Genomic DNA, 25,677 nt, shown 5'->3' with positions numbered 1-25,677 from the left:
AGTATAACCGTCTCACTCACAGCTGCTCAGAATAGCAAAGCGGTGGGGTAAGCTGTGTAAGTAGGCTGTTTAGGTTTTCTTATTGGTAACGCCACGTAGCGCTCTGTATGAAAAATCACTGGCTGTGCTGTGTGCAGTCTGTGGCTAGTTTGCATTGTTGTCTGCCATTGTAGTGTTGGGCAGATGGATGTGAACAGCGCGTAGCGTTGAGCAGTTGGAGATGAGCCGCCAGCAGTGGTGGATGTGGGGAGAGAGATGGCGGAGTTTTGAAATTTGTAAGACTGGATGTCATGAACTGTTATGTTCAAATGGTTCAAACGGCTCTGAGCACTATGCGACTTAACTTCTGAGGTCATCAGTCGCCTAGAACTTAGAACTAATTAAACCTAACTAACCTAAGGACATCACACACATCCATGCCCGAGGCAGAATTCGAACCTGCGAGCGTAGCGGTCACGCGGTTCCAAACTGAAGCGCCTTTAACCGCACGGCCACACCGGCCAGCTGAACTGCTATGTATATTATGATTTTTAACACTATTGAGGTAAATACATTGTTTGTTCTCTATCAAAATCTTTCATATGCTAACTATGCCTATTAGTAGTTAGTGCCTTCAGTAGTTTGAATCTTTTATTTAGCTGGCAGTAGTGGCGCTCGCTGTATTGCAGTAGTTCGAGTAACGAAGATTTTTGGTGAGGTAAGTGATTTGTGAAAGGTATCGGTTAATGTTAGTCAGGGCCATTCTTTTGTAGGGATTTTTCAAAGTCAGATTGCGTTGCGCTAAAAATATTGTGTGTCAGTTTAAGCAGTCATTTATAATTTTTCTAAGGGGACGTTTCAGCTGGAGCGCTCAGCAGACTCAAGTGCGCTCGTGCAACTGAGCGCCCTCTGAGAGTGCAAATGTTGGCAAGGTCTGATCCGTGTGAAAGAGCACTGTAAGTTCTCTTAGTTGGAGGGGTTGTCATGAGGTTTAAATTAGTACCTCGAAAAGAAAAGAAAGTTAAATGATTAATTTTTTGTTTGTTTGTAGATACATTTCTGCAGTCGTGGTACACATTGAAATTCCTACACCACAGTCCGGCAGCACATCACTAGTGGAGCCAATAGAAACTGCCGTGACTGATCTCCATTTTATCAGTGGGCTGTGTTATTTTGTGTAGGCACCTCTAGCAGCACGCTACGGTACTGTGGTTCTGAAAATGGTACCAGGATCGCAATAAAAAAAAATGGAAATGAGCGTTTGGCGTCATTGCCCGGGAGGTCCGTTGCGGGAAATGTCCGGCCGGCTTGGTGCAGGTCTTCTTACATTCGACGCCACATTGGGCGACCTGCGCGCCGGATGGGGATGAAATGATGATGAAGACAACACAACGCCCAGAAAATCTCCGACCCAGCTGGGAATCGAACCCGGGCCCGTAGGACGGCAATCCGTCACGCTGACCACTCAACTATCTTTTTTTATCTCATTTTTGTTCTTTATTGTTCGTTGAATTTGTTCGGGACGGACGTCCGATGACACCCGTTCAGGTTCTTCGTTGATCCGATCACTCAGATTTTTATTACAGAGGGTATCGGGGCGAATTTGTGACTACTGAGAAATTATTTGACGGTACTAGTAACTAAGATTGTGGGAAAGACGATTACAATGTTGGGAGATTGTGGTCAAACGTTGACCGAGGTGGCTGCATGTAGAGCGTTGTCTTAAGCTTTCCCTTTTAGGACGAGTTTTTTGTGGACGTCTTTTTCGTTCGAATATGTCGTGGAGCATAAGTGATTTTTAACATTTGTTGCTGTCGGAACTGCGAACAGAAGCATTACGCAGAATTTATGTTCACACATTGTCGTATGATTTGTCGACCTGGAAAAAGCGTTCGACATTGTAAAATGGTGCAAGATGTTAGAAATTATGAGAAAATTAGGGGTAATTTATGGAAAAAGATGGGTAATACATAGCTTTGAAATTCTGAGAAAAATAGGGGTAAATTATGGGGAAAGATGGGTTATACATAGCGTGTAGCCGGCCGGGGTGATCGAGCGGTTCTAGGCGCTACAGCCTGGAACCGCGTGACCACTACGATCGCAGGTTCGAATCCTGCCTCGGGCATGGATGTGTGTGACGTCCTTAGGTTAGTTAGGTTTAAGTAGTTCTAAGTTCTAGGGGACTGATGACCTCAGAAGTTGAGTCCTATAGTGCTCAGAGCCATTTGAACCATAGCGTGTACAAGAACCAAGAGGAAACAATAAGACTGGAAGACCAAGAACGAAGTGTTCACGCTAAAAAGGCCTAAGACAGCGATTTAGTCATTCGCCCCTACTGTTGAATCTGTAAATTGATGGACCAATGACGAAAATAAAAGAAAGGCTCAAGAGTGGAATTAAAATTCAAGGTGAAAACATGTCAGTGATAAGATTTGCAGATGATATTGCTATCCTCAGTGAAAGTGTAGAATAATCTTTTGAATGGAATGAACAGTCTAATCAGAACAGAAGATGGTTTTAGAGTAAATTGACGAAAGACGAAAGGAATGAGAAGTAGCAGAAATGAAAACAGCGAGATTCTTAACATCAGAATTGGTGATTACGAAGCAGTTGAAGTAAGGAATTCTGCTACCTAGGCAGCGAAATAACCAATAACGGACGGAGCAAGGAGGGCATAAAAAGCAGACTAGTACTGGCAAAGAGGGCATTTTTGGGCAAGAGAAGTGTCCTAGTATCAAACATAGGCCTTATTTTGAGGGAAAAAAATCTGATAATGTCCGTTTGGAGCATAGCATTGTATGATAGTGAAACATTGATTGAGGAAAAAGGGAAACAGAAGAGAATCGAAGCATTTGAGATGTGTTGCTACAGAAGAATGGCCTCGGGCATGGGTGTGTGTGATGTCCTTAGGTTAGTTAGGTATAAGTAGTTCTAAGTTCTAGGGGACTGATGACCTCAGATGTTAAGTCCCATAGTGCTCAGAGCCATTTGAACCATTTTACAAAAAAAAAAAGGTTCAAATGGCTCTGAGCACTATGGGACTCAACTGCTGAGGTCATTAGTCCCCTAGAACTTAGAACTAGTTAAACCTAACTAACCTAAGGACATCACAAACATCTATGCCCGAGGCAGGATTCTTTTTTTTTTTTTTTTTAACCATATATATTTATTTAAATATTTTAACAACGATACATTTAAAAAAAGACATTTTATTCTATTAATCTATTATCCTAGTGATGGTTAATATTATTGTCATTTTATATGTTTTCGTTTTTCTCTTATTGTTTGTTCCTTAAACCCTTTTACATGGCCATTTGTCGTCTTTTTTTTTGAGGGGGGTAGACATTGCAGGACAGGCATAACAGTTTATATTTGGCATCGTTGCATTGATTTGAGTTTGTTTCTGTATGTGATGCACTTGTGATGACACAGGCACATTGTGTATCCTGGTTTGATCTCTTCCTCTAGTTACACTGTTTAGTGGGACAGTATGAAGGACCGTCACCATGATAGGTGGAGCAGAAGTGGAAGAAACTTTTTTTTTTTTTTACATATACTACAGAATATACCTAATTGAAGAAGAGAGAAAATTTTGTCATATTACATAAGAGAAGCAGAAAGGATAGTGTGAGTAATCAATAGAATTTTATAGGCACAAAGTAAAGGAAATCAAAATATCTAATAATAATGAGTAGTTGGCACTTTCCACTAAGGAGCACTTTGTGTCACTGATTCCACTAGGAAGAAACACTTTATACTACTATACTTCACTATTTGATGCGAGAAGAGAAAGCTCTTTATCTTTTGTGTTGCACTTGTTGTTCACTATCACTGCACACGTTATTCTTGTGGTGAGTGTGGTGAGGTGGCTGGTGGCGGTGCTGAGGGTCACAGGCTGGGGAGGACTCTGGCGATCGCTGTCTGCAGTGGAATCTGCAGGAAGTTTTTGAAGTTCTCGTGGTATCGCCTGTGCTGCTGGGCCGTCTTGTTCTCCTCCCAGAGGTCCATCAGGAAGGCCAGCCGGTCGGTCTGCCTCCGCGCTACGATGGCGTGTGCCGTCATGGCGAGGATCCAGAGAGTCGCCAGTCGCTTGGGTCGTGGAAATGGGTTGCAGTCTGGGGCGGTGATTGCTTCCACTGTGATGCTTCCCGGCGCCGTTCTGTTGATGTGGGCCACCATCTGCTGGCACGCTTCCCAGATGTTGATGGCATTCCCGCACGTGAATCGGTGTTCGAGGGTGTCAGTCATGCCACATACGTCACACTTGTCACTTGCGACGAGTTTTATCTCCGCCAGTCTTTGGTTGGTTGGTACCGTTCTGTTAATTATTTTGTACCATGTCTCCTTCGCATGTTTAGGTAGCACGTTTTCTGAGACGTTCCCCCATATTTGTTTCCAATTGTATTGCGAATCTGCGACCGTAGCGGTCTTGCGGTTCCAGACTGCAGCGCCTTTAACCGCACGGCCACTTCGGCCGGCACCATTTTACAGAAGAATGTTGAAAATAAGATGGACTGATAAGCTAAGGAATGAGGAGATACTGTGCAGAAACGGTGAGAAAAGGAATACATGGAAAACACTGACAAGAATGTAAGGTGCCATGACATGGGCACTTACACGTTAGCTTACCAACATTTTAATAACAGGGGGACTGGCAAGGGCATCAGATGGTGACTCTATTGAATTATGATAAATATGAGGCACTCTCGAACAGTATTCCCTGCATGTCTACATGATTAAGTCACTAACTTAAAGCGTTGGTGAAAAGTGTCGGAAGTTGAGAATTGTGGAATATAAAGTCTGCAGCTAGCCGTAGCTCTCCGGGCCGCCGTGGGCGGCAGGTAGCGGTCACCGGAAACGCGGGACAATACGGAGCTTTTGGGAGTAGCCCGGCATCCGGAGCCACCTGTGCTGGGCAACACGTGGCGAAGACGGGAATTTCGTTTGCCTAGGGGCGATATGACCTACTCGATCATTGGGTAGATCTCAGAAATGCCGTCGGAGGGATTTCGGCGATGGTAGAGCAAAAAATGTTCAAATGTGTGTGAAATCTTATGGGACTTAACTGCTAAGGTCATCAGTCCCTAAGCTTACACACTACTTAACCTAAATTATCCTAAGGACAAACACACACACCCATGCCCGAGAGAGGACTCGAACCTCCGCTGGGACCAGCCACACAGTCCATGACTGCAGCGCCTAAGACCGCTCGGCTAATCCCGCGCGGCGATGATAGAGCGTTCGACATTGGCCGAAACGGGTTATTCTTCCGCCGTGTTTTCTTACGCGTGTGAGACGGGAGAATTGTGGAGAGAGAGGACTTTGCCTTCAACCATCGAGCGGTACGGGCTTGGAGACGGCGTCTTGGCCATCGTTTTATACGGTCTATATCGCAGCACTGCACCAACACGTGTTTCGTGCAGAGTTCTGGTGTTAGAGCTCTTTGTGTGCTCAGAAGCGAGATTTTCACCAACGGTTAGCCACTTCCATCAACTTACCTAATATTCTTGATCTGGTAGTTATCCTTGCGAGGTGCCGAGTATTTATCAACGGAGCTGCCAGTGAAACGGGCGCGTAATTGCAAATTGTTAATGTGCCATTCTCAGGAGTGTGTGGGTGGACAAAGAAATTCACATTTTTTGTGTAAATTTTGTCAGTTGTGGGGAATATCAAATTAAGATGCCAGTATTATAATCGAATTATCCACCTCATTGTAGCTAGCATTTACCCTGTCCCAGTAAGCTTTACATGTACTCTACTCACTGCACAGCTTGCCCAGACGGGAAGGAAAGAAGGTTTGCGATCTTCTATGTCAGCGACGGACAAATAAGCTTACAAGAAGAAAGGCCGGGCGGTAGGATTTCTGTTAAGAAATCAGGGAATAAGTTACACGATACTAGAGGGAGCTGTAGACGGTAAAAGCTGTACAGGAAGACAGAGATTGGACTATATACAACAAATAACTTTTGGCTTTGGTTGCAAGTGCTGCTCTGAGACGAAAAGGTTGGCACAGTAGAGAAATTTTTTGTGGGCCGCATCAAACCAGTCAGAAAAGACTAATGACTCATTTAACATCCCCAAAAATGGAACAAAGGGACATTGCGTCCTGTCTCCATTTTCCCTCCCTTTACACACACACACACACACACACACACACACACTCCGTCTTCAGGGCACAAGTGGCCCATCGGGACAATCCGACCGCCTATCATCCTCAGCTGAGGACGCGGATAGGAGGGGCGTGTGGTCAGCACACCGCTCTCCCGGTCGTTATGACAGTTTTATTTGACTGGAGCCGCTTCTATTCGATCGAGAAGCTCCTCAATTGGCATCACGAGGCTGAGTGCACCACGAAAAATGGCAACAGCGCATGGCGGCTGGATGTTCACAGCGCTTAACTTCGGTGATTTCACGGGAACAGGTGTATCCACTATGGCAAGGCCGTTGCCTTCCCTCCCTTTAGAACAGAGACAAATTCAGTAACACATGGAACAATTTTTTTTCTTGGCAAATTTCAGGTGCTGAAGAAATGTGGGATTTGTTGCGGAACATCAACTTCGCCCCTACAATTCCATGACGTTCCGATAGGTGACGGCGCTGTACGTAGCCTTCATAATGGCTTTTCTAACGGAGGTGTATTCCAAGCAGAGACCTGTCATTGAGTTTCCTTTAGCAGAAAACCAGAGCATCGCAGATATTCGTAGGCGCTTTCAGGGTGACTACGGACCTGGCAGTGAACAAAAGCTTGGTGAATCTTTGGCGAGGCATCTGCCGTCATCGCAGTAAAGTCACGCGAGATTGTCTGACCTCCCGCGCGCTGGCCGGCCGCACACAGCTGTGACAGCTGCAATGTTGGGATGTGCGACCACTCTCATTCGATGTGATCGATGGATCACAATCAAACAGCTCGCCTCTCAAATGAACTCAGTTGGAGTACTGAAAGGTGTGTGTCCGCTGGGCTACTCGCAGCCCAACAGAAGATCGTAAAAGACCACGAAGGGCCATCTTGGATGTAACGAGGCTGATCGTGGCAATCGTTTGTCGAACATCGTCACAAGCTCCGACGTCGACCGTTAGCACAGTACTGTGCGGGCGTGCAGGCCCTCCCTGTAAGGTAGCGTAAGACCGTCGTATTGAAAGGAGTTTATGTTAAAAAATGGGGTTTTGTAACCAAAAGAGAAGGTAATAACATGACGTATGGCAATTCTGAATACAACCAACCTACTTCCAGAAAAAAAGTGTTGCATTACTTATTGAGCGCCCCTCACACGTTAGGCTAAAATGGAAATGTCGTGTGACTAGGGCCTCCCATCGGGTAGACCGTTCGCCGGGTGCAAGTCTTTCAATTTGGCGCCACTTCGGCGACTTGCGCGTTGATGGGGATGAAATGTTAATGATTAGAACAACACAACACTCAGTCGCTGAGCGGAGAAAATTTCCGATCCAGCCGGCAATCGAAACTGGGCCCTGAGGATTGACATTCTGTCGCGCTGACCACTCAGCTACCAGGGGCGGACGTATGTTAGGCTGATTAGAGCAATTAATCAATTTCTCATTCAGGTACCTGCTCATGTAACCGGTCTCGGGTCTACTTATTTTGGTGCCGTAGACAAATGATGACGATAATTCTGGCGCAGCGGTCTGGTGGAAGTCTTTCAATTGGTCGTCACTTTGGCGTCATGTGTGGAACTATAGTTTAACGTTGAATCGGAATCAACTGTCGTTACTGCTGAAACTTCACATCACTGAGAGGTTATGGGTATGTTAAAGGGAGTCTGAAGTATTCTGTGGTCCAACTGGGATTCGATTTCGAGACCTCTCGGTTTTCAGGCACGTGTCTTACCGTTAGACAACCAAACCTGAGAGGCAAGTAATATAAGTGGCATTTTCTTCTCCTCAGACAATACCGTTTGAAGCCGAAAATCGGTTCACGAAATACATTAATGCCTGCACGTTCACACTTTGTTCCTCTCAGAATTTCTTATTTACCTGATCCATCCATCTTAATTTGGGCTATATAATATTCGGTATTATCTGAGGATGCCCTTTTAAGCAGAAAAATCGTTCACGAAATAAATCAATACAGGCGAATATCCACTATTTATGTTTTTCATTGACAAATATGAACTTATTGTGCCAACAGCGAAGGTTGAATCCTGAATACTCTTTAAAACAGTAGCTTTGACATTTCCCACTGTATATGCATTGTTACTGTTATTCTCTTTTAAAAAGTTCACAGATCCAACAACAAATTTTGTAAGGGAGCGTATGTTCTGTGATGTCAGCGCTAGAACATCGAGATTGTTAAACAGTCCTACGTGAGTCCGGTTAATTAACATCATATATGATCTGTGACCTAAAATATTTTTGTCGTGGGCTAATCTACCTAAAGTATTATAGCATGTTACATCAAGAAATGATAGTGTGAAAAATAGTTTCTGCGTATCACTGGTGCTAATAACCTTACAGTTAAGGCAGCTGCATTCGCCTTTTGCAGGAAGTCGTGAATACAATCCTTCCACCAGAGTTAAGAATCGGGTATTCTGTATTATATTTCAATTAAAACTCAGTTTTCCAGTTGTGAATCAATATCTGTTTCTCTAAAGGACATTATTAATTACAGAATTCAGATCATATTTGAATCATCCTCAGTTATATTTGTGTTATTCACAAACAAAACAGCCCTAGCGTTAGCAGTTGCAAGTTACAGTTTAAGACAGCAAACTACTGTATATCTGGAAAAGAAGCAGCACTAGCGTGGAACCCTGAGGAATACTCCATGTTTCATTACTCGATGGAGATGCGAGCTCATTTCCAGTGACTTAAAAAGCTAAGGCTATGGTCTGTACTCTATTATCCATTTAAGAAAGACTGAAACAGCTGAATGTCTTTACGTAATTATGTTCAAATGTATGATATACATAGTCAAAATCCTCTTTTTGCTTCGTAGAAGATACTTAATATTCACAGCTTTTTCTATCCATCCCTTTCACATAAGGAGGAATATAACGTCCCATATGATCACCCCAAAACCAACAGCCAGACATTAACAACGATATATGTGCTCACGTGGCCAGCTTAGTTACTTGTATCGGAGGGTGTAGTTATAAAGTAATAAGTAAATCAGTAAAGTAGATTATGAATAAATTACGATAGGAACAGACACACTGTGCAAATGTAGAATCTGAAGTTTCCTATTTTCTGATTTCGTGTGAACCTCTGTATTTTTATCGACAGTGTCCAGTCATTATAAATATCCATTACTGTGTGTTCCGAAGTTTGTATACCTGTACATTATATTGCTAACGCTTTCATCAATTGCAGTATCCGGTTTTCTTCCTGGGGAAAAGAAATGTGGATGCGGACGCGAGAGATGCCATATACGAGGCTCTTGGAAACCTGGAGAAGTACCTTGAGCCAAGTGGATGGGTAGCTGGAGACCATGCGACCGTGGCCGACATATCCTGCTCGGTTACAGTTGCCAGTCTGGAGGTAAGCTGCACCACAATGACAACTCAGTGGCGTTATTCTGTTATTATCTTGAAGAGCAGTACTTCTGTTAGAAAAATGGAAATACGAGCTGTTATGAAAAAGTTTCCGATGTATTTGTATGTTGATTAAAATTATTATGTCTTACCTAGACCTTATTGTACATCTTTATCCTCAATACCAATTTATCTGCCACTTTTGAAATGCCTGTCTTTATTAGCATGTTTAGTACCCTCTGCGGTTCGCTTAAGCCTCCTCCACTAAACAAAATCACTGCCCATTCAGTTTGATTTTCATTTTGGGAAAGTGTAAGATGTCTTACGGAGCAAAGTCTGGAGATTAAGACACGTAGAGAACAACTGTTACCTTCTTTTTAGTGAAAAAATGCTGAATTACGTAGGCTGTATGCGGTCGTGCTTGTTTCGATGGAGAACCTAGTCTTTCGTACACCACTTCTATGGATGTTTTCTGTTTATCTCCCTCCTCAATCATCTTAGAACGTCGCGGTAGAACACTTTATTCACCACCTAGTCGGAGGAACGAATTCTTTATGAAGGTTCTCGTCAATATACCACATCACCAAAGAATTAAATTTATTGTCGACTGGTCTAGTTTTCTTTTGGCCATGATTAAGGAGCACTTCTCCACTACATCTGCTGTTTTTTTTTATTCGGAGTCATAGCCATTAACAAAACTTCTGTCGCTGATAATGACCTTTGAAAGAAAGTTTGAGTCGTCTCGAAGGAGCTGTTTACGTTCCCTTCTACAGACTTCCACGCGATGATGTTCTGGTCAGTTTGTATCCATCGTGCCACAAACTGTGCCGCAATTTTTCTCATGTCAGTTCTACTAACAGAATACACTCAAACGTACCATACATCAGGTCCCAGATGTTAAAGAGGTCTTAGACAGCCTGTCTACAATCTGGCAGTACCACACCTTCACTTCCGTGGATGGCGATTGCAGACGTACCGAAGGGATCGTCATCACTGGACGATATTCTCCCGTTTTTGTAATGCTTGTGCCAGTCGCAAAACTGTTTCTGGCCTAAGGCGCTGTTTCCAAATGTTTTGACCCGTTTCTGTAGTGATTTTTATAATTTTAAAAACAAAAATTTGTACAGACAAGTTGCACTTTCAGATCAGCCGTCGCAAACCACAATGAAAATACTATCGCCAACAACTACCTAAACCAACCTGCTCGCAGTCGCTGATGATACTGATACAAGAAAAATGTATGAAGAGAAACAGAGTGGTATTTCTGCGTACTCGTAACCATTTCAAAATTCAAATTTTAAGTACGTTTGGATACCATCTTATAACTTAGGAACGAGTCGAACAATTTTAACCATTCTTAATACACAAAAGGTTTACTGTCTGGAAAAATATACTGTGGAGATGAGTTTCACTAGATCAGTACTAGTAGAGGTTGTGGGTAACAGTAGAGGAGTTACATGCCTGGAGCAATTTCACCCAAACACATGTACATGAAGTGGAAATAACTATCAGTTAGGTAAGACATGTCTGTCTCCTCTATGGGCGAGGAGGAGATGGTAAGGGTATCACAAATAGAAATAATCGGAAATATTTATATTAGTATCAGGTCCACATATTTAAGGATCCGTAGTATTATTGGTAAGAGCCACAATGACATTTTAATTGAGCTCAGTCGAACAGAACTATGCAAAATGTTTTGGAAATTTCTTGGGTTGGATGAAGCAGGAGAAGGTCGGAAAAAGGAATTTAAATGTTTGATGTCCAGTCAATGATAAGGTTATTAGAAACGGGCCACAAACTTGGACAGGAGATGGATGAGAAGGGAAATCATGCCATGTTTCTGTGGAAACCATCCTGAAATTGGCATTAATTAACTGCGGGAAATCGCGGCAAACCTAAGTCATTGTGGCTGGATTCAGATTTTAACTATCATGCTCCTGAATGTAAGCCTAATTTCTTAACCACAACCACTGTGCCAGCTCACTTATTGAGGAGATCAGAGCTATAATTGTTAATTGCTCCAAGATAATGTTACAGAGCTATTCTCTCTCTCCCTCCCCCCCACCCCCCCCCTCTCTCTCTCTCATTCACTCACACACACACACACACACACACACACACACACACACACACACACACACATCGGTTAGGTACCCACAAATGAGCTTCATAAGACGCTTGTGTATGTTGAGGAGCTTGTCTCAGTTCATTAAAGTTTCTCTGGATGAATAGATTTGGAATGTTTCTTCAAAGAAGGGTGCCTTTTTAGAATCTTTATGTACTCGTATGTGGTAAGTCTGCATCTATACGAATAACTTCTTATGGTAACCGCTAACCATGAGTGTACTATATGCGACCAAACTGTAAACATTGGTGCTATTCAAAATGAATAGCATTAGTTATGTGGTTGTAAAAACTGTAGATGACAAATGTGGAAAGAAAATTACATTAAACAGTTCGGACAAGCGCAGAACTAGGACTGATCTCATGTTACAAGAAATACTATGAAGCCACAATGAAAAAGATTAAAAAATTAAATATTCTCTGTATGACGTCTAAAATTAACAATTCAGTTACCGCAGTTGAATATATGGCCAGAGTTAAAAGCGAAACCATAAAATCAGTTAAGAATGTGAGAATTTATTTACTACAAAGAAAGCTACGGAATAATGTGAAGGCACTCAGATGTGCTACATATGAATTAATCATGTCCTAGAAGTACTGCGGAAGATTAATTTGGACAGTTCAAAGGATAAAGAGACAGAATACATACCAGAAGCCATGGCCAATACCATATACATACAACAAAACGGTTCAAATGGCTCTGAGCACTATGGGACTTAACATCTGAGGTTATCAGTCCCCTATAACTTAGAACTACTTTAACCTAACTAACCTAAGGACATCACACACATCCATGCCCGAGGCAGGATTCGAACCTGCGACCGTAGCGGTCACGCGGTTCCAGACTGAAGTGCCTAGAACCGCTCGGCCACACCGGCCGGCTTACATACAATATCTTACAGTTACTCGATTCTCTACTAATAAAAAGTAAAAAATATAATTAACTCTCTCAAAAGCAAAAACCCACGTTTGTTGTAGGTTTTTCATGTGTATTACTAAAATTATTCTCTACAAATACACAAAATATGCAATACATCGCTATCACAGATAGACTGAGGCATACTGTTGTCAAATCTCCTGAAAAAAAAAGTGCTAAGATAAATGTAAATAATACTAGGCCAGGCTCATTGCTTGCGTTCTCCTCAAAGTTACTGGAAACAAGAGCGCACTTTTGATGGTTTGTCGGGAGGGGGAAGGGGGGAGGAGTAGACCAGGGGTATGGAGTCTTTTTAATATTTTAGAAGACGAATGGGGACTTTTAAGTAGCTATACAAACATCCCAGTTCTGACCCTATTAAAAATCTGTGTAATACTGACTCTTAAATGGTTTTCTTGAAAGAAAAACACCCAAGTACGCTATATTTTTTCTTTTCATCGTCCTACATCTACATCTACATCTATACTCCGCGAGCCACCTTACGGTGTGTGGCGGAGGGTACTTATTGTACCACTATCTGATCCCCCCTTCCCTGTTCCATTCACGAATTGTGCGTGGAAAGAACGACTGCTTGTAAGTCTCCGTATTTGCTCTAATTTCTCGGATCTTTTCGTTGTGATCATTACGCGAGATATATGTGGGCGGTAGTAATATGTTGCCCATCTCTTCCCGGAATGTGCTCTCTCGTAATTTCGATAATAAACCTCTCCGTATTGCGTAACGCCTTTCTTGAAGTGTCCGCCACTGGAGCTTGTTCAGCATCTCCGTAACGCTCTCGTGCTGACTAAATGTCCCCATGACGAATCGCGCTGCTTTTCGCTGGATCATGTCTATCTCTTCTATTAATCCAACCTGGTAAGGGTCCCATACTGATGAGCAATACTCAAGAATCGGACGAACAAGCGTTTTGTAAGCTACTTCTTTCGTCGATGAGTCACATTTTCTTAGAATTCTTCCTATGAATCTCAACCTGGCGCCTGCTTTTCCCACTATTTGTTTTATGTGATCATTCCACTTCAGATCGCTCCGGATAGTAACTCCTAAGTATTTTACGGTCGTTACCGCTTCCAATGATTTACCACCTATGGCATAATCGTACTGGAATGGATTTCTGCCCCTATGTATGCGCATTATATTACATTTATCTACGTTTAGGGAAAGCTGCCAGCTGTCGCACCATGCATTAATCCTCTGCAGGTCCTCCTGGAGTACGTACGAGTCTTCTGATGTTGCTACTTTCTTGTAGACAACCGTGTCATCTGCAAATAGCCTCACGGAGCTACCGATGTTGTCAACTAAGTCATTTATGTATATTGTAAACAATAAAGGTCCTATCACGCTTCCCTGCGGTACTCCCGAAATTACCTCTACATCTGCAGATTTTGAACCGTTAAGAATGACATGTTGTGTTCTTTCTTCTAGGAAATCCTGAATCCAATCACAAACCTGGTCCGATATTCCGTAAGCTCGTATTTTTTTCACTAAACGTAAGTGCGGAACCGTATCAAATGCCTTCCTGAAGTCCAGGAATACGGCATCAATCTGCTCGCCAGTGTCTACGGCACTGTGAATTTCTTGGGCAAATAGGGCGAGCTGAGTTTCACATGATCTCTGTTTGCGGAATCCATGTTGGTTATGATGAAGGAGATTTGTATTATCTAAGAACGTCATAATACGAGAACACAAAACATGTTCCATTATTCTACAACAGATTGACGTAAGCGAAATAGGCCTATAATTATTCGCATCTGATTTATGACCCTTCTTGAAAATGGGAACGACCTGCGCTTTCTTCCAGTCGCTAGGTACTTTACGTTCTTCCAGCGATCTACGATAAATTGCTGATAGAAAGGGGGCAAGTTCTTTAGCATAATCACTGTAGAATCTTAAGGGTATCTCGTCTGGTCCGGATGCTTTTCCGCTACTAAGTGATAGCAGTTGTTTTTCAATTCCGATATCGTTTATTTCAATATTTTCCATTTTGGCGTCCGTGCGACGGCTGAAGTCAGGGACCGTGTTACGATTTTCCGCAGTGAAACAGTTTCGGAACACTGAATTCAGTATTTCTGCCTTTCTTCGGTCGTCCTCTGTTTCGGTTCCATCGTGGTCAACGAGTGACTGAATAGGGGATTTAGATCCGCTTACCGATTTTACATATGACCAAAACTTTTTAGGGTTCTTGTTTAGATTGTTTGCCAATGTTTTATGTTCGAATTCGTTGAATGCTTCTCTCATTGCTCTCTTTACGCTCTTTTTCGCTTCGTTCAGCTTTTCCTTATCACCTATGATTCGACTACTCTTAAACCTATGATGAAGCTTTCTTTGTTTCCGTAGTACCTTTCGTACATGATTGTTATACCACGGTGGATCTTTCCCCTCGCTTTGGACCTTAGTCGGTACGAACTTATCTAAGGCGTACTGGACGATGTTTCTGAATTTTTTCCATTTTTGTTCCACATCCTCTTCCTCAGAAATGAACGTTTGATGGTGGTCACTCAGATATTCTGCGATTTGTGCCCTATCACTCTTGTTAAGCAAATATATTTTCCTTCCTTTCTTGGCATTTCTTATTACACTTGTAGTCATTGATGCAACCACTGACTTATGATCACTGATACCCTCTTCTACATTCACGGAGTCGAAAAGTTCCGGTCTATTTGTTGCTATGAGGTCTAAAACGTTAGCTTCACGAGTTGGTTCTCTAACTATCTGCTCGAAGTAATTCTCTGACAAGGCAGTCAGGATAATGTCACAAGAGTCTCTGTCCCTGGCTCCAGTTCTGATTGTGTGACTATCCCATTCTATACCTGGTAGATTGAAGTCTCCCCCTATTACAATAGTATGATCACGAAACTTCTTCACGACGTTCTGCAGGTTCTCTCTGAGGCGCTCAACTACTACGGTTGCTGATGCAGGTGGTCTATAGAAGCATCCGACTATCATATCTGACCCACCTTTGATACTTAACTTAACCCAGATTATTTCACATTCGCATTCGCTAATAACTTCACTGGATATTATTGAATTCTTTACTGCTATAAATACTCCTCCACCATTGGCGTTTATCCTATCCTTGCGGTATATATTCCATTCTGTGTCTAGGATTTCGTTACTGTTCACTTCCGGTTTTAACCAACTTTCCGTTCCTAATACTATATGCGCACTATTTCCTTCAATAAGAGATACTAATTCAGGAACCTTGCCCTGGATACTCCTGCAGTTTACCAATATTACGTTAACTTTTCCTGTTTTTGGTCTCTGAGGACGGACGTTCTTTATCAACGATGATAATGTCCTCTCTGGTAAGCCGTCAGGTATTTTATCGTTTCGCCCAAGGGGGGGTCCCTCTAACCTAAAAAACCCCCGTGTGCACGCCACACGTACTCTGCTACCCTAGTAGCTGCTTCCGGTGTGTAGTGCACGCCTGACCTGTCTAGGGGGGCCCTACAGTTCTCCACCCAATAACGGAGGTCGATGAATTTGCAACCATTATAGTCGCAGAGTCGTCTGAGCCTCTGGTTTAGACCCTCCACACGGCTCCAAACCAGAGGACCGCGATCGACTCTGGGCACTATGCTGCAGATATTAAGCTCAGCTTGCACTCCGCGTGCGATGCTGGTTGTCTTCACCAAATCAGCCAGCCGCCGGAAGGAACCAAGGATGGCCTCAGAACCCAAGCGGCAGGCGTCATTCGTTCCGACATGTGCTACTATCTGCAGCCGGTCACACCCAGTGCGTTCAATAGCTGCCGGAAGGGCCTCCTCCACATTACGGACGAGACCCCCCGGCAAGCACACCGAGTGCACACTGGCATTCTTCCCCGACCTACCCGCTATTTTCCTGAGGGGCTCCATAACCCGCCTAACGTTGGAGCTCCCTATAACTAATAGGCCCGCCCTCTGTGACTGTCGGGACCTTGCCGGAGAATCGGCCACTGGCCCAACAGGCGAGGCACCCTGTGGTGGCTCGGAAACGATGTCATCACCACTAGGAAGCACCCCGTACCTGTTGGAAAGGGGTAAGGCAGCTGCCACGCGGCCAGATCCCACCTTCGCCTTTCGGCCAGGCACGCGCGAGCCCACCACTGTCCGCCATTCACCCTGGAGTGATGGCTGACCGGTAAGATGCTCACTGCCGGAAGATGCAGCGACATCAGGGGTTCCATGTGATTCCAAGGCCACCGAAGTAGGCATAGGTCTCACCACAGTTGCCCCAACGCCACTACGAGCCGACGCCTGCGCCTCGAGCTCGATGAGCCTAACAGACAAAGCCTCCACCTGCCCCGAAGAGTGGCCAATTCTCCTTGCGTCCGCTCACAACAACCACAGCCCCTACACATGACTATGTTTACCCTACTCTATACGGTGACAAATTCCCAAGATAATCTTCTGATGAGCTACTCTGATAATCAAGAAACACTCACTGAAATACGAGACGCGAAAACTACGCTAGGTTTTCCCAGAAAAACTATTTAAAAGCTAAGCGCAGCAAATAAGTACAAAAACGCTTTATACAAACAGTACTCGCTGCTGCTGGTGCTGTCGCTCTGGCTGTCACAAGACAACTGCTGATTCAAGTGACTAGTGGCTAACGGCCGCGAAACAAACAAAAGACGGTTTTAGGGCGCTTTCTGTTCTAAACGATCAAGAAAACACTAAGAAATCTAACACGAAAACTACGTAAAGTTTTATCAAGAACTGTTAGTTACAATGCAGAGCAGATAAACACAAATAGAACCCCTTCCTTAGTGGAAGGTCGTAAACAAAATGCAAAATAAACGCTTTATACAAACAGTACTCGCTGCTGCTGGTGCTGTCGCTCTGGCTGTCACAAGACAGACGTGCAGAAGGTTGCATTAATAAAGGCAAGGACTGGTCACAGTGGAACATTATTTTCAGAATGGGTTGGCTGGTTTGGGGGAGGGGACCTAACAGCAATGTCTTCGGTCGCATCGGATTAGGAGAGGATGGGGAAGGAAGTCGGCCATGCCCTTTCAAAGGAACCATCCCGGCATTTGCTGGAAGCGATTTAGGGATCACGGAAAACCTAAATCAGGATGGCCGGACGCAGGTTTCAACCGTCGTCCCCCCGAATGGGAGTCCAGTGAGCTAACCACTGCGCCACCTCTGTCGATCAGGATGAGGAACAAAGAAATCACTGTAGGGGCGCCACAGGACATTACTGGAACAATTCTTGTTTCATCTGATTGATTTTCCATTATGTATCCAAGAAGCGGAAATAATTTTTTAATCAGGCGTAATGGAGAAATCTTGATACCTGGAAATTGAAATACAATGTTCTTGAAAATTAGTAATTGTTTTTCTGCAAGTGGACTAACATTGTATTTATACAAGGTGCTTCACAATTCATGTTACACACTTCTAGATGTTGTAGATGGGACAGAGTGTCAAAATTACAGGCTCCGGCGCCTGTAAATGTATATGCAGGGTAACAATAATTGAACTATATGAAAAAAACTTAAATTAGTTACAAACTACGGCGTCCACACACTTTATTCAACGTATAAACTTCATTACAGATATTTACATTTAAGTAATGACATGTTCAATATGCCTGTCATGATAGGCAATGATGTGGCGCAGACGAATAGCGTTCTGCATGATCCGCTGAAATGTCGGAACATCGATACCGTCGATGACTTCCTGAATGACTGTTTTCAGCTCAGCAATGGTTTTTGGGGTTATTGCTGTACACCTTGTCTTTAATATAACCCCTTTGTGTGGACGGAAGCAATTACGGTGCTACTTCGAGAGAGTGTCGCCGTCTGAAATCTCTGAGGAAAGGACCGATGTAGTTAAGTGGTTTAAAGAAGATTACAATGAAATTCGAAAACTCGGGTGAGCTTGGTGTGGCACCTGGAAGAGGAAGGTGTTCTATCCCAGTTTAAGTTATTGACGAGGTTGCTGTTGCTGTAACTGACCACACCACATGTGCCCCAAGCAGTGCTAGTGCTCGTGCAGTATCACGAAATCGTCAACAGTATGGAACGTTCTGCGGTCTACATCACACTGGTAAGAAGATCCACGTGGTCTAGCAATTGAAACGTTATGATCCACGACAACATTCTGATTTTGCTCTCCAGCTTCTGGCACGGATCGAAGTTGATGGTATGTGGCCAGGCACATTTTAAACTACAGGCTGCAGTGAACACACAGAACTGCTGAATTTGGGGTACTGTTAAAGCCTTTGTTGTGCACAAGAGCCATTGCACTTGCCATAGGTGACTATCTGCTGTGAATTCAGAAGCACGTTTAATCTCAGTCTGTTCCTCTTTGAAGGGAATACACCTAGAAGACCTGTCAGGTCGACCATGACATCTGCACGTTATCGAGACAGCATATGATTTCTGCTTTGGAAGAGCGCTGCTGTGTTTAAATCGCGGTTTGCAAACAAGATGGGGCAACACCTTATGTAACTCACCCATTCAAGGACGTAGTTAAAGGAGGGGGTGGGGGGGGGGGGGTCCAGAGTGTCAGGACACCCATCCCCTCCATCACCTAAATGAAATTACACATGGCCTAGTTCCCATGTATTGGAACTGAAAAATATTTTGATTTTTAATCGTACAACGAAAAAGCGATATGAACTATTGATAGTCAGCAAGACCAACGATAAATTTAAACTATCTGTGCATCCATAGCACCATTTCTTCAAAGTCAGTACCACCATTACACTGTTGTTTATTTGCAGTGTTCAAAAATGATTCAAATGGCTCTGAGCACTATGAGACTTAACTTCTGAGGTCATCAGTCCCCTAGAACTTAGAATTACTTAAACCCAACTAACCTAAGGACATCACACACATCCATGCCCGAGGCAGGATTCGAACCTGCGACCGTAGCGGTCGAGCGGTTCCAGACTGTAGCGCCTAGAACCGCACGGCCACTCCGGCCGGCTTGCAGTGTTACATTTACACTTACACAATTACGATTTCGGCTTCAAAGTGCCATTATCAAGTGTTTTAAGTGTTATATTGCCTGGGATGGCATACTGTCGTATTAAAATATACTCAAAATGGCTCTGAGCACTATGGGACTTAACATCTGTGGTCATCAGTCCCCTAGAACTTAGAACTACTTAAACCTAACTAACCTAAGGACATCACACACATCCATGCCCGAGGCAGGATTCGAACCTGCGACCGTAGCAGTCCCGCGGCTCCGGACTGAGCGCCTAGAACCACGAGACCACCGCGGCCGGCTAAAATATACTATTAGACACATTGTCTAAGAGTCGATATTTCTTGACTGCAGTCAAGATGGTGTACACAGTAATGAAACAAAACAGTAGGCTCTGCCAGAAATATCGACTCTTAGACAATGTGTCTAATAGCGTTCTTTTAATATGACAGTATGCCACCACAGGCAATTTATAACACTTAAAACACTTGATAATTGCACTTTGAAGCCGAAATAATGATTGTGTAAGTGTAAATGTAACACTGTAAATAAACAACACTCTAATGGCGGTACTGACTTTAAAGAAATATATAATGATTGTGGCCCCGCATTATGAAAAAAAATCATGGAACTATTCGCTATCGCCCATACCCGTTTTAAACCAGACAAACTGCTGGCCTTGTTTGAGCTCACCTATTGTTTTATTAATCAGTTCAGCTCTTACTTGCAGTTGAATTTAATGTACGTTCGATTCCCGGCACCTTTCGGCTTTGGAAGAGAGCAGCTGCGTCTAAGCCACTGTTTTCATAGAAGATGAGGTAACACCCCATGTTACTCACCGAGTCAAGTACGTAGCTAAAGGGGAGGAGGGTCCAGTGCGTCCGAAACCCCTCCTCTCCGAATCAGCTAAATGAAATTGCACATGTCCTATTTGCCATGTAGTGAAACTGAAAGATATTTTGATTTTTAATTGTACAACGAAAAAGGGATTTGCACTATCGATAGTCAGCAAGGCCAACTAAAGATTCAAACTACCTATACATCCATAGCAGTATTGGCTATCGCCCAGCCCCATTTTAGTCAAGACATATTGATGGTCTTGTTTGATCTCAGTTGTTGTTTTGCTAATCAGTTCAGTTCTTACTTGCTGTTGAATTTAATGTATGTGATACCGTTTATAGTTTTTGTACTGTGTGCTGTTGTGATGGTTTCTATTATGGACATGTTTGTAACACGATAGAAGAGGAAAACCGCTTTTGATTCGTCTGCTGGCATTATGTTGAGTCAAAAATAAGTACACACTACTGTAATAGCCTAGTTACCTATCTACGACAATTTAATGTTAGTACTGGAGTCATTATGTGGTGGCTGGTAGAACTTTGAGATTGCGGTATTTCAGTATTTCACAAAGCAGTGGAGTGGTACATATAATTAAAAATAACATATAATTAAAATCATTGCATGAAAACATATTTCGATTTTTTTCTGTTGCTCAAAAATCACGTTAATCAATAAAAACTTCACCCAAAAGGCGATAGTTGCATTTCTTTAAAAAATTTACTCAGTATTCTATCATGCCCAAATGGCAAAACGTTGCCTAATCTGGTCACATGGGCGGTACTCAGTTATGGAAACCACTTCTGGTACGGAAAGATGGGGTGAAATTTGTGGAGAGCAAAAGGGGTGTGTGATGAGAGCACATTCTGTCGATTAGCTCCTAAAATATTTTTTCACCGGGCTGTGTGTTTGTGTTTTCTTAAGGGACTTAACTGCTAAGGTCATCAGTTCCTAAGCTTGCTCACTACTTAACCTAAATTATCCTAAGGACAAACACACACACCCATGCCCCATGGAGGACTCGAACCTCCGCCGGGACCAGTCGCTCACTCCAGGACTGCAGCGCCGTAGACTGCTCGGCTAATTCCGCGCGGCGCAGCATTGTGTATGACTTTTAAATTTATTACTTCTTTGCTTCTAACTCAATGCGCAACACATTCTGTCGACAGTATCCACTTATGCCACTGAATGTACATGATTATAATATTTCTTCTCACTTTATCTCACGTAGATCAGGAGATATGACATCATAAACACCGAGATTCCGCATTAACACATTAATATATCTAAGTTTCGCTGTCAAACGTTGCTTACAGCCCAAACTGGACATCTGTGAGCACCTGCACTTTAATTATAACCACATGATATAGTAATTTCACCGAGTAAATGGCAAGTAATGACTTCAGACATACAGCCTAATGGAATGCAACTGTGTATTTACTAATTATCTCTTATGTTAAGAAACACATCAAAAAGTAAAACTTTACACCAAAAGTTTCTCTGTTATTTTAATTGTCATTACTTCACACTATATGTGCAACAGCAGTGATAACTGTTCATCAATTTAATGAGCAGAATCGTCATTACATACTTCTCTGTTCAACAGGCGATAGGAGTGGACATGAGTGCTTATCCTAAGATTCGTGACTGGCTGAAACGCTGCAGAAGCACATTCCGTGGCTACGAGGAAGCAAACGCGGAAGGCGAAAAAATTATAGGAGGCGGCATCAAGAGCCTCCTGGGGCCCAAGGCATACTTGAGATAGGTGTAACAGATTGTAACACATCTGACTTTTAATAAAAGGAACTTCATGAATTGCTACGGCATTGCTGTCAGTGCTGTATTCTTGCAAAAAGATTTAGTTAAAAAAATCTTTAGACTGTGCTGAGAGCAGAACTGTCCCTGTTTTAAATGAATGAAAATATGTCTACAGTGACTCAAAGATGTAAGTGAGATTTGTTAATAAAGGAAAACAATTCCTGTTTGTGCCCATGGTCATTGTGAATATTTTGTGGATAAAACCGTCTGAATCACTTAATAAATTTGTTTATGTCTTCACTCTTTTGGCTACTGTTCTCATCATATGTCTGTATTTAAGACTAAAGAAACATAAAGAGCAACAGATATTTATTGAACAACATCAGCCTACAAAACAGGAACAATTAAAAATATTTTTAAAAATGTTCACTCAGCAAAGATAATGTAGAACTTGCTAAACAAGCTTCAGTGACAATATTATAAATGTATGCCTAATGCAGATGTCAACTAACAATTTGGTTCACAACATTATATGAAGGTATAAGGTCTAGCCGACAGGTGGCGGTAATTTGGGGGATGTTGCTTTCGAATTTTATTAATTTTTAGTTCATACTTATCAAAAGACAAAAATTTTTACATTACAAATATTCTAAGTCAAATTAATCATGTTGTCGTATTTATATTGAATATTTGGAATACGGTGAAATAATGTCACAAGACCTGCTCTCTGGGCAAGAGGATTGTGGAGGTTCAAGCATGACACATTGATGATGCGCGATGGCGTCACCCGCTTGGGAAGAATGTCTGTTTGCTGTTGGTCAAACAAGGTTCTACCATACCCTGTATGTAGTAGCATGTGAAAACCTTTGCTGTGATTGGCTAAAACACTTGCCCCAGAAGCTCTCATGTGATGACAGAAACTCTGATGACATTCCTTGTAGTGAGCCACAACATAAAGTACTGTCGGTTATTAATTATTTCCCTAGATAAAAAAATCTTAGTCGATAGCCAGTGATTAGTGTGGATGTGTACGTGAGCCTGGACTGATTAAAGATTTAATTTGAGAGTGAGTTCCGAATTTTAGGATTAAACATATTGTGCACCACACCATGTGTGGTATTGACGGTGCTATGATAAAAAACTGCAGGAATTAATAAAAGGCATACCTTGAAAAAGAAAAAATATTGTACTCCTTACTGCAAAGTATTTAAAGACTTCCTATGATTACTACAATTACAGCACCATTTCTATACGAGGTCATGACTGAGTGCCTCCACCACAGTGAATGCACAACATTAGAAGAAGTAAGGAGAGTGGTTTACAGGGAACAATCGCGAGATGTGACAGACTTTCAAATTTCCGAATAACCCTCAGGTGTACACATCTTCTGTTAGCACCAGAGACCAGAGTACGTACTGAACAGTGATTTTATGACAGTAATAACCCTTTGAACAGCGAAGAACTGCAAATATTTAGCTCAATGATAAAATTCGAGTCTACAGAAGAAAATGGAACGAACATCTAAAAGAATGGAGAGTGGGAGACTTCCCTTAAAGGCAAGAAATTGTAAGTGTCATGGGAGAAGAGACAGAGGGAGACCCCGACAGAGATTGGTACCGTAACAGGCAATTCCTGCCTAATACCTGAAGAGAAGATGAAGATGAACAGTGTCAGAGATCGTATGTAAAGGGATGATTAGTAGTACTGTCAAATGGGGTGAAGTTAATTGATTTTGGACTTTAAACTTCAATATTCCTGAAACCAATAAAATTAATGTGATGGTTTTTCTTCAGTACTCAGCAACGGTATGGAGCTGCAGTAATATGTTTTTGAACTTCACTACTTTTTGCCCTAACAGATATTAAAGTTAAAACAGCTGTATCATTCCTTTTCAGTCCCAACTGGGAGTGAAGTTGTCTGTTATGTAATAATTGCGGATTATTTGTGACTCTCGGGTGACCGTGAGTGTTCTGAAACTTTGTCAATAATTGAAAAATAACTGTGGCTTAATAATTAAATTTTAATACAATTTGAAAGTAACATACAAATAAATTTTAAGGACAAGAAAATGTGATAAAAATTTGCTTTGCGAACTTCTGTAAAAAATTCTTCTTTTTTAGCACCAAAAACTAATTGATCACCTTGTATTTTACTATGACGACCATAAATCCTGTGTATATGGGTTCCTTCAGGAATTTCTGTGAGATGGTTCTAAAACATCCTGGCTATATTTCTTCTTTTCCTCCGCTTAGTAATATGCTTAAATCCAGTGGGTTTATATATATATATATATATATATATATATATATATATATATATATATATATATATATATATATATATATATATAAAAAAAACAAAGATGATGTGACTTACCAAATGAAAGTGCTGGCAGGTCGACAGACACACAAACAAACACAAACATACACACAAAATTCAAGCTTTCGCAACAAACTGTTGCCTCATCAGGAAAGAGGGAGGGAGAGGGAAAGACGAAAGGATGTGGGTTTTGAGGGAGAGGGTAAGGAGTCATTCCAATCCCGGGAGCGGAAAGACTTACCTTAGGGGGAAAAAAGGACGGGTATACACTCACACACACACACATATCCATCCACACATATACAGACACAAGCAGACATATTTAAAGACAAAGAGTTTAAATATGTCTGCTTGTGTCTGTATATGTGTGGATGGATATGTGTGTGTGTGCGAGTGTATACCCGTCCTTTTTTCCCCCTAAGGTAAGTCTTTCCGCTCCCGGGATTGGAATGACTCCTTACCCTCTCCCTTAAAACCCACATCCTTTCGTCTTTCCCTCTCCCTCCCTCTTTCCTGATGATATATATAAGTAGGTAATATATGAAGGGAAATGTTGTTAGCAAGAAATTCAAAAAGTTCTTGACTGGTGTAATTCTGATTTTTACACGATACTCTAATGAGTATTTGGGTGGTCATAAGCTATAGAAATAAATACACTCCTGGAAATTGAAATAAGAACACCGTGAATTCATTGTCCCAGGAAGGGGAAACTTTATTGACACATTCCTGGGGTCAGATACATCACATGATCACACTGACAGAACCACAGGCACATAGACACAGGCAACAGAGCATGCACAATGTCGGCACTAGTACAGTGTATATCCACCTTTCGCAGCAATGCAGGCTGCTATTCTCCCATGGAGACGATCGTAGAGATGCTGGATGTAGTCCTGTGGAACGGCTTGCCATGCCATTTCCACCTGGCGCCTCAGTTGGACCAGCGTTCGTGCTGGACGTGCAGACCGCGTGAGACGACGCTTCATCCAGTCCCAAACATGCTCAATGGGGGACAGATCCGGAGATCTTGCTGTCCAGGGTAGTTGACTTACACCTTCTAGAGCACGTTGGGTGGCACGGGATACATGCGGACGTGCATTGTCCTGTTGGAACAGCAAGTTCCCTTGCCGGTCTAGGAATGGTAGAACGATGGGTTCGCTGACGGTTTGGATGTACCGTGCACTATTCAGTGTCCCCTCGACGATCACCAGTGGTGTACGGCCAGTGTAGGAGATCGCTCCCCACACCATGATGCCGGGTGTTGGCCCTGTGTGCCTCGGTCGTATGCAGTCCTGATTGTGGCGCTCACCTGCACGGC

At 42.7% G+C, this 25,677-nt stretch overlaps 1 protein-coding gene across 2 annotated transcripts in view; it reads left to right on the top strand.

The window, feature by feature from the left end:
* Nucleotides 1-22,047, top strand: part of LOC124622131 (glutathione S-transferase D7-like) — a 97,170-nt gene extending 75,123 nt beyond the window's left edge. For both annotated transcript variants that reach the window (XM_047147751.1, XM_047147750.1), the window contains exons 5-6: nt 9,304-9,471; nt 21,889-22,047. In XM_047147751.1, the coding sequence (XP_047003707.1) occupies nt 9,304-9,471; nt 21,889-22,047 (327 nt within the window). The remainder of the gene's footprint in view (nt 1-9,303; nt 9,472-21,888) is intronic.
* Nucleotides 22,048-25,677: the final 3,630 nt, after the last annotated feature.

The sequence above is a fragment of the Schistocerca americana genome, chromosome 7 (assembly GCF_021461395.2).
Source record: "Schistocerca americana isolate TAMUIC-IGC-003095 chromosome 7, iqSchAmer2.1, whole genome shotgun sequence".
NCBI lineage: Eukaryota > Metazoa > Arthropoda > Insecta > Orthoptera > Acrididae > Schistocerca > Schistocerca americana.
The sequence above is the reverse complement of the archived record's forward strand: the minus strand, read 5'-3'. Positions and strand labels throughout refer to the sequence as shown.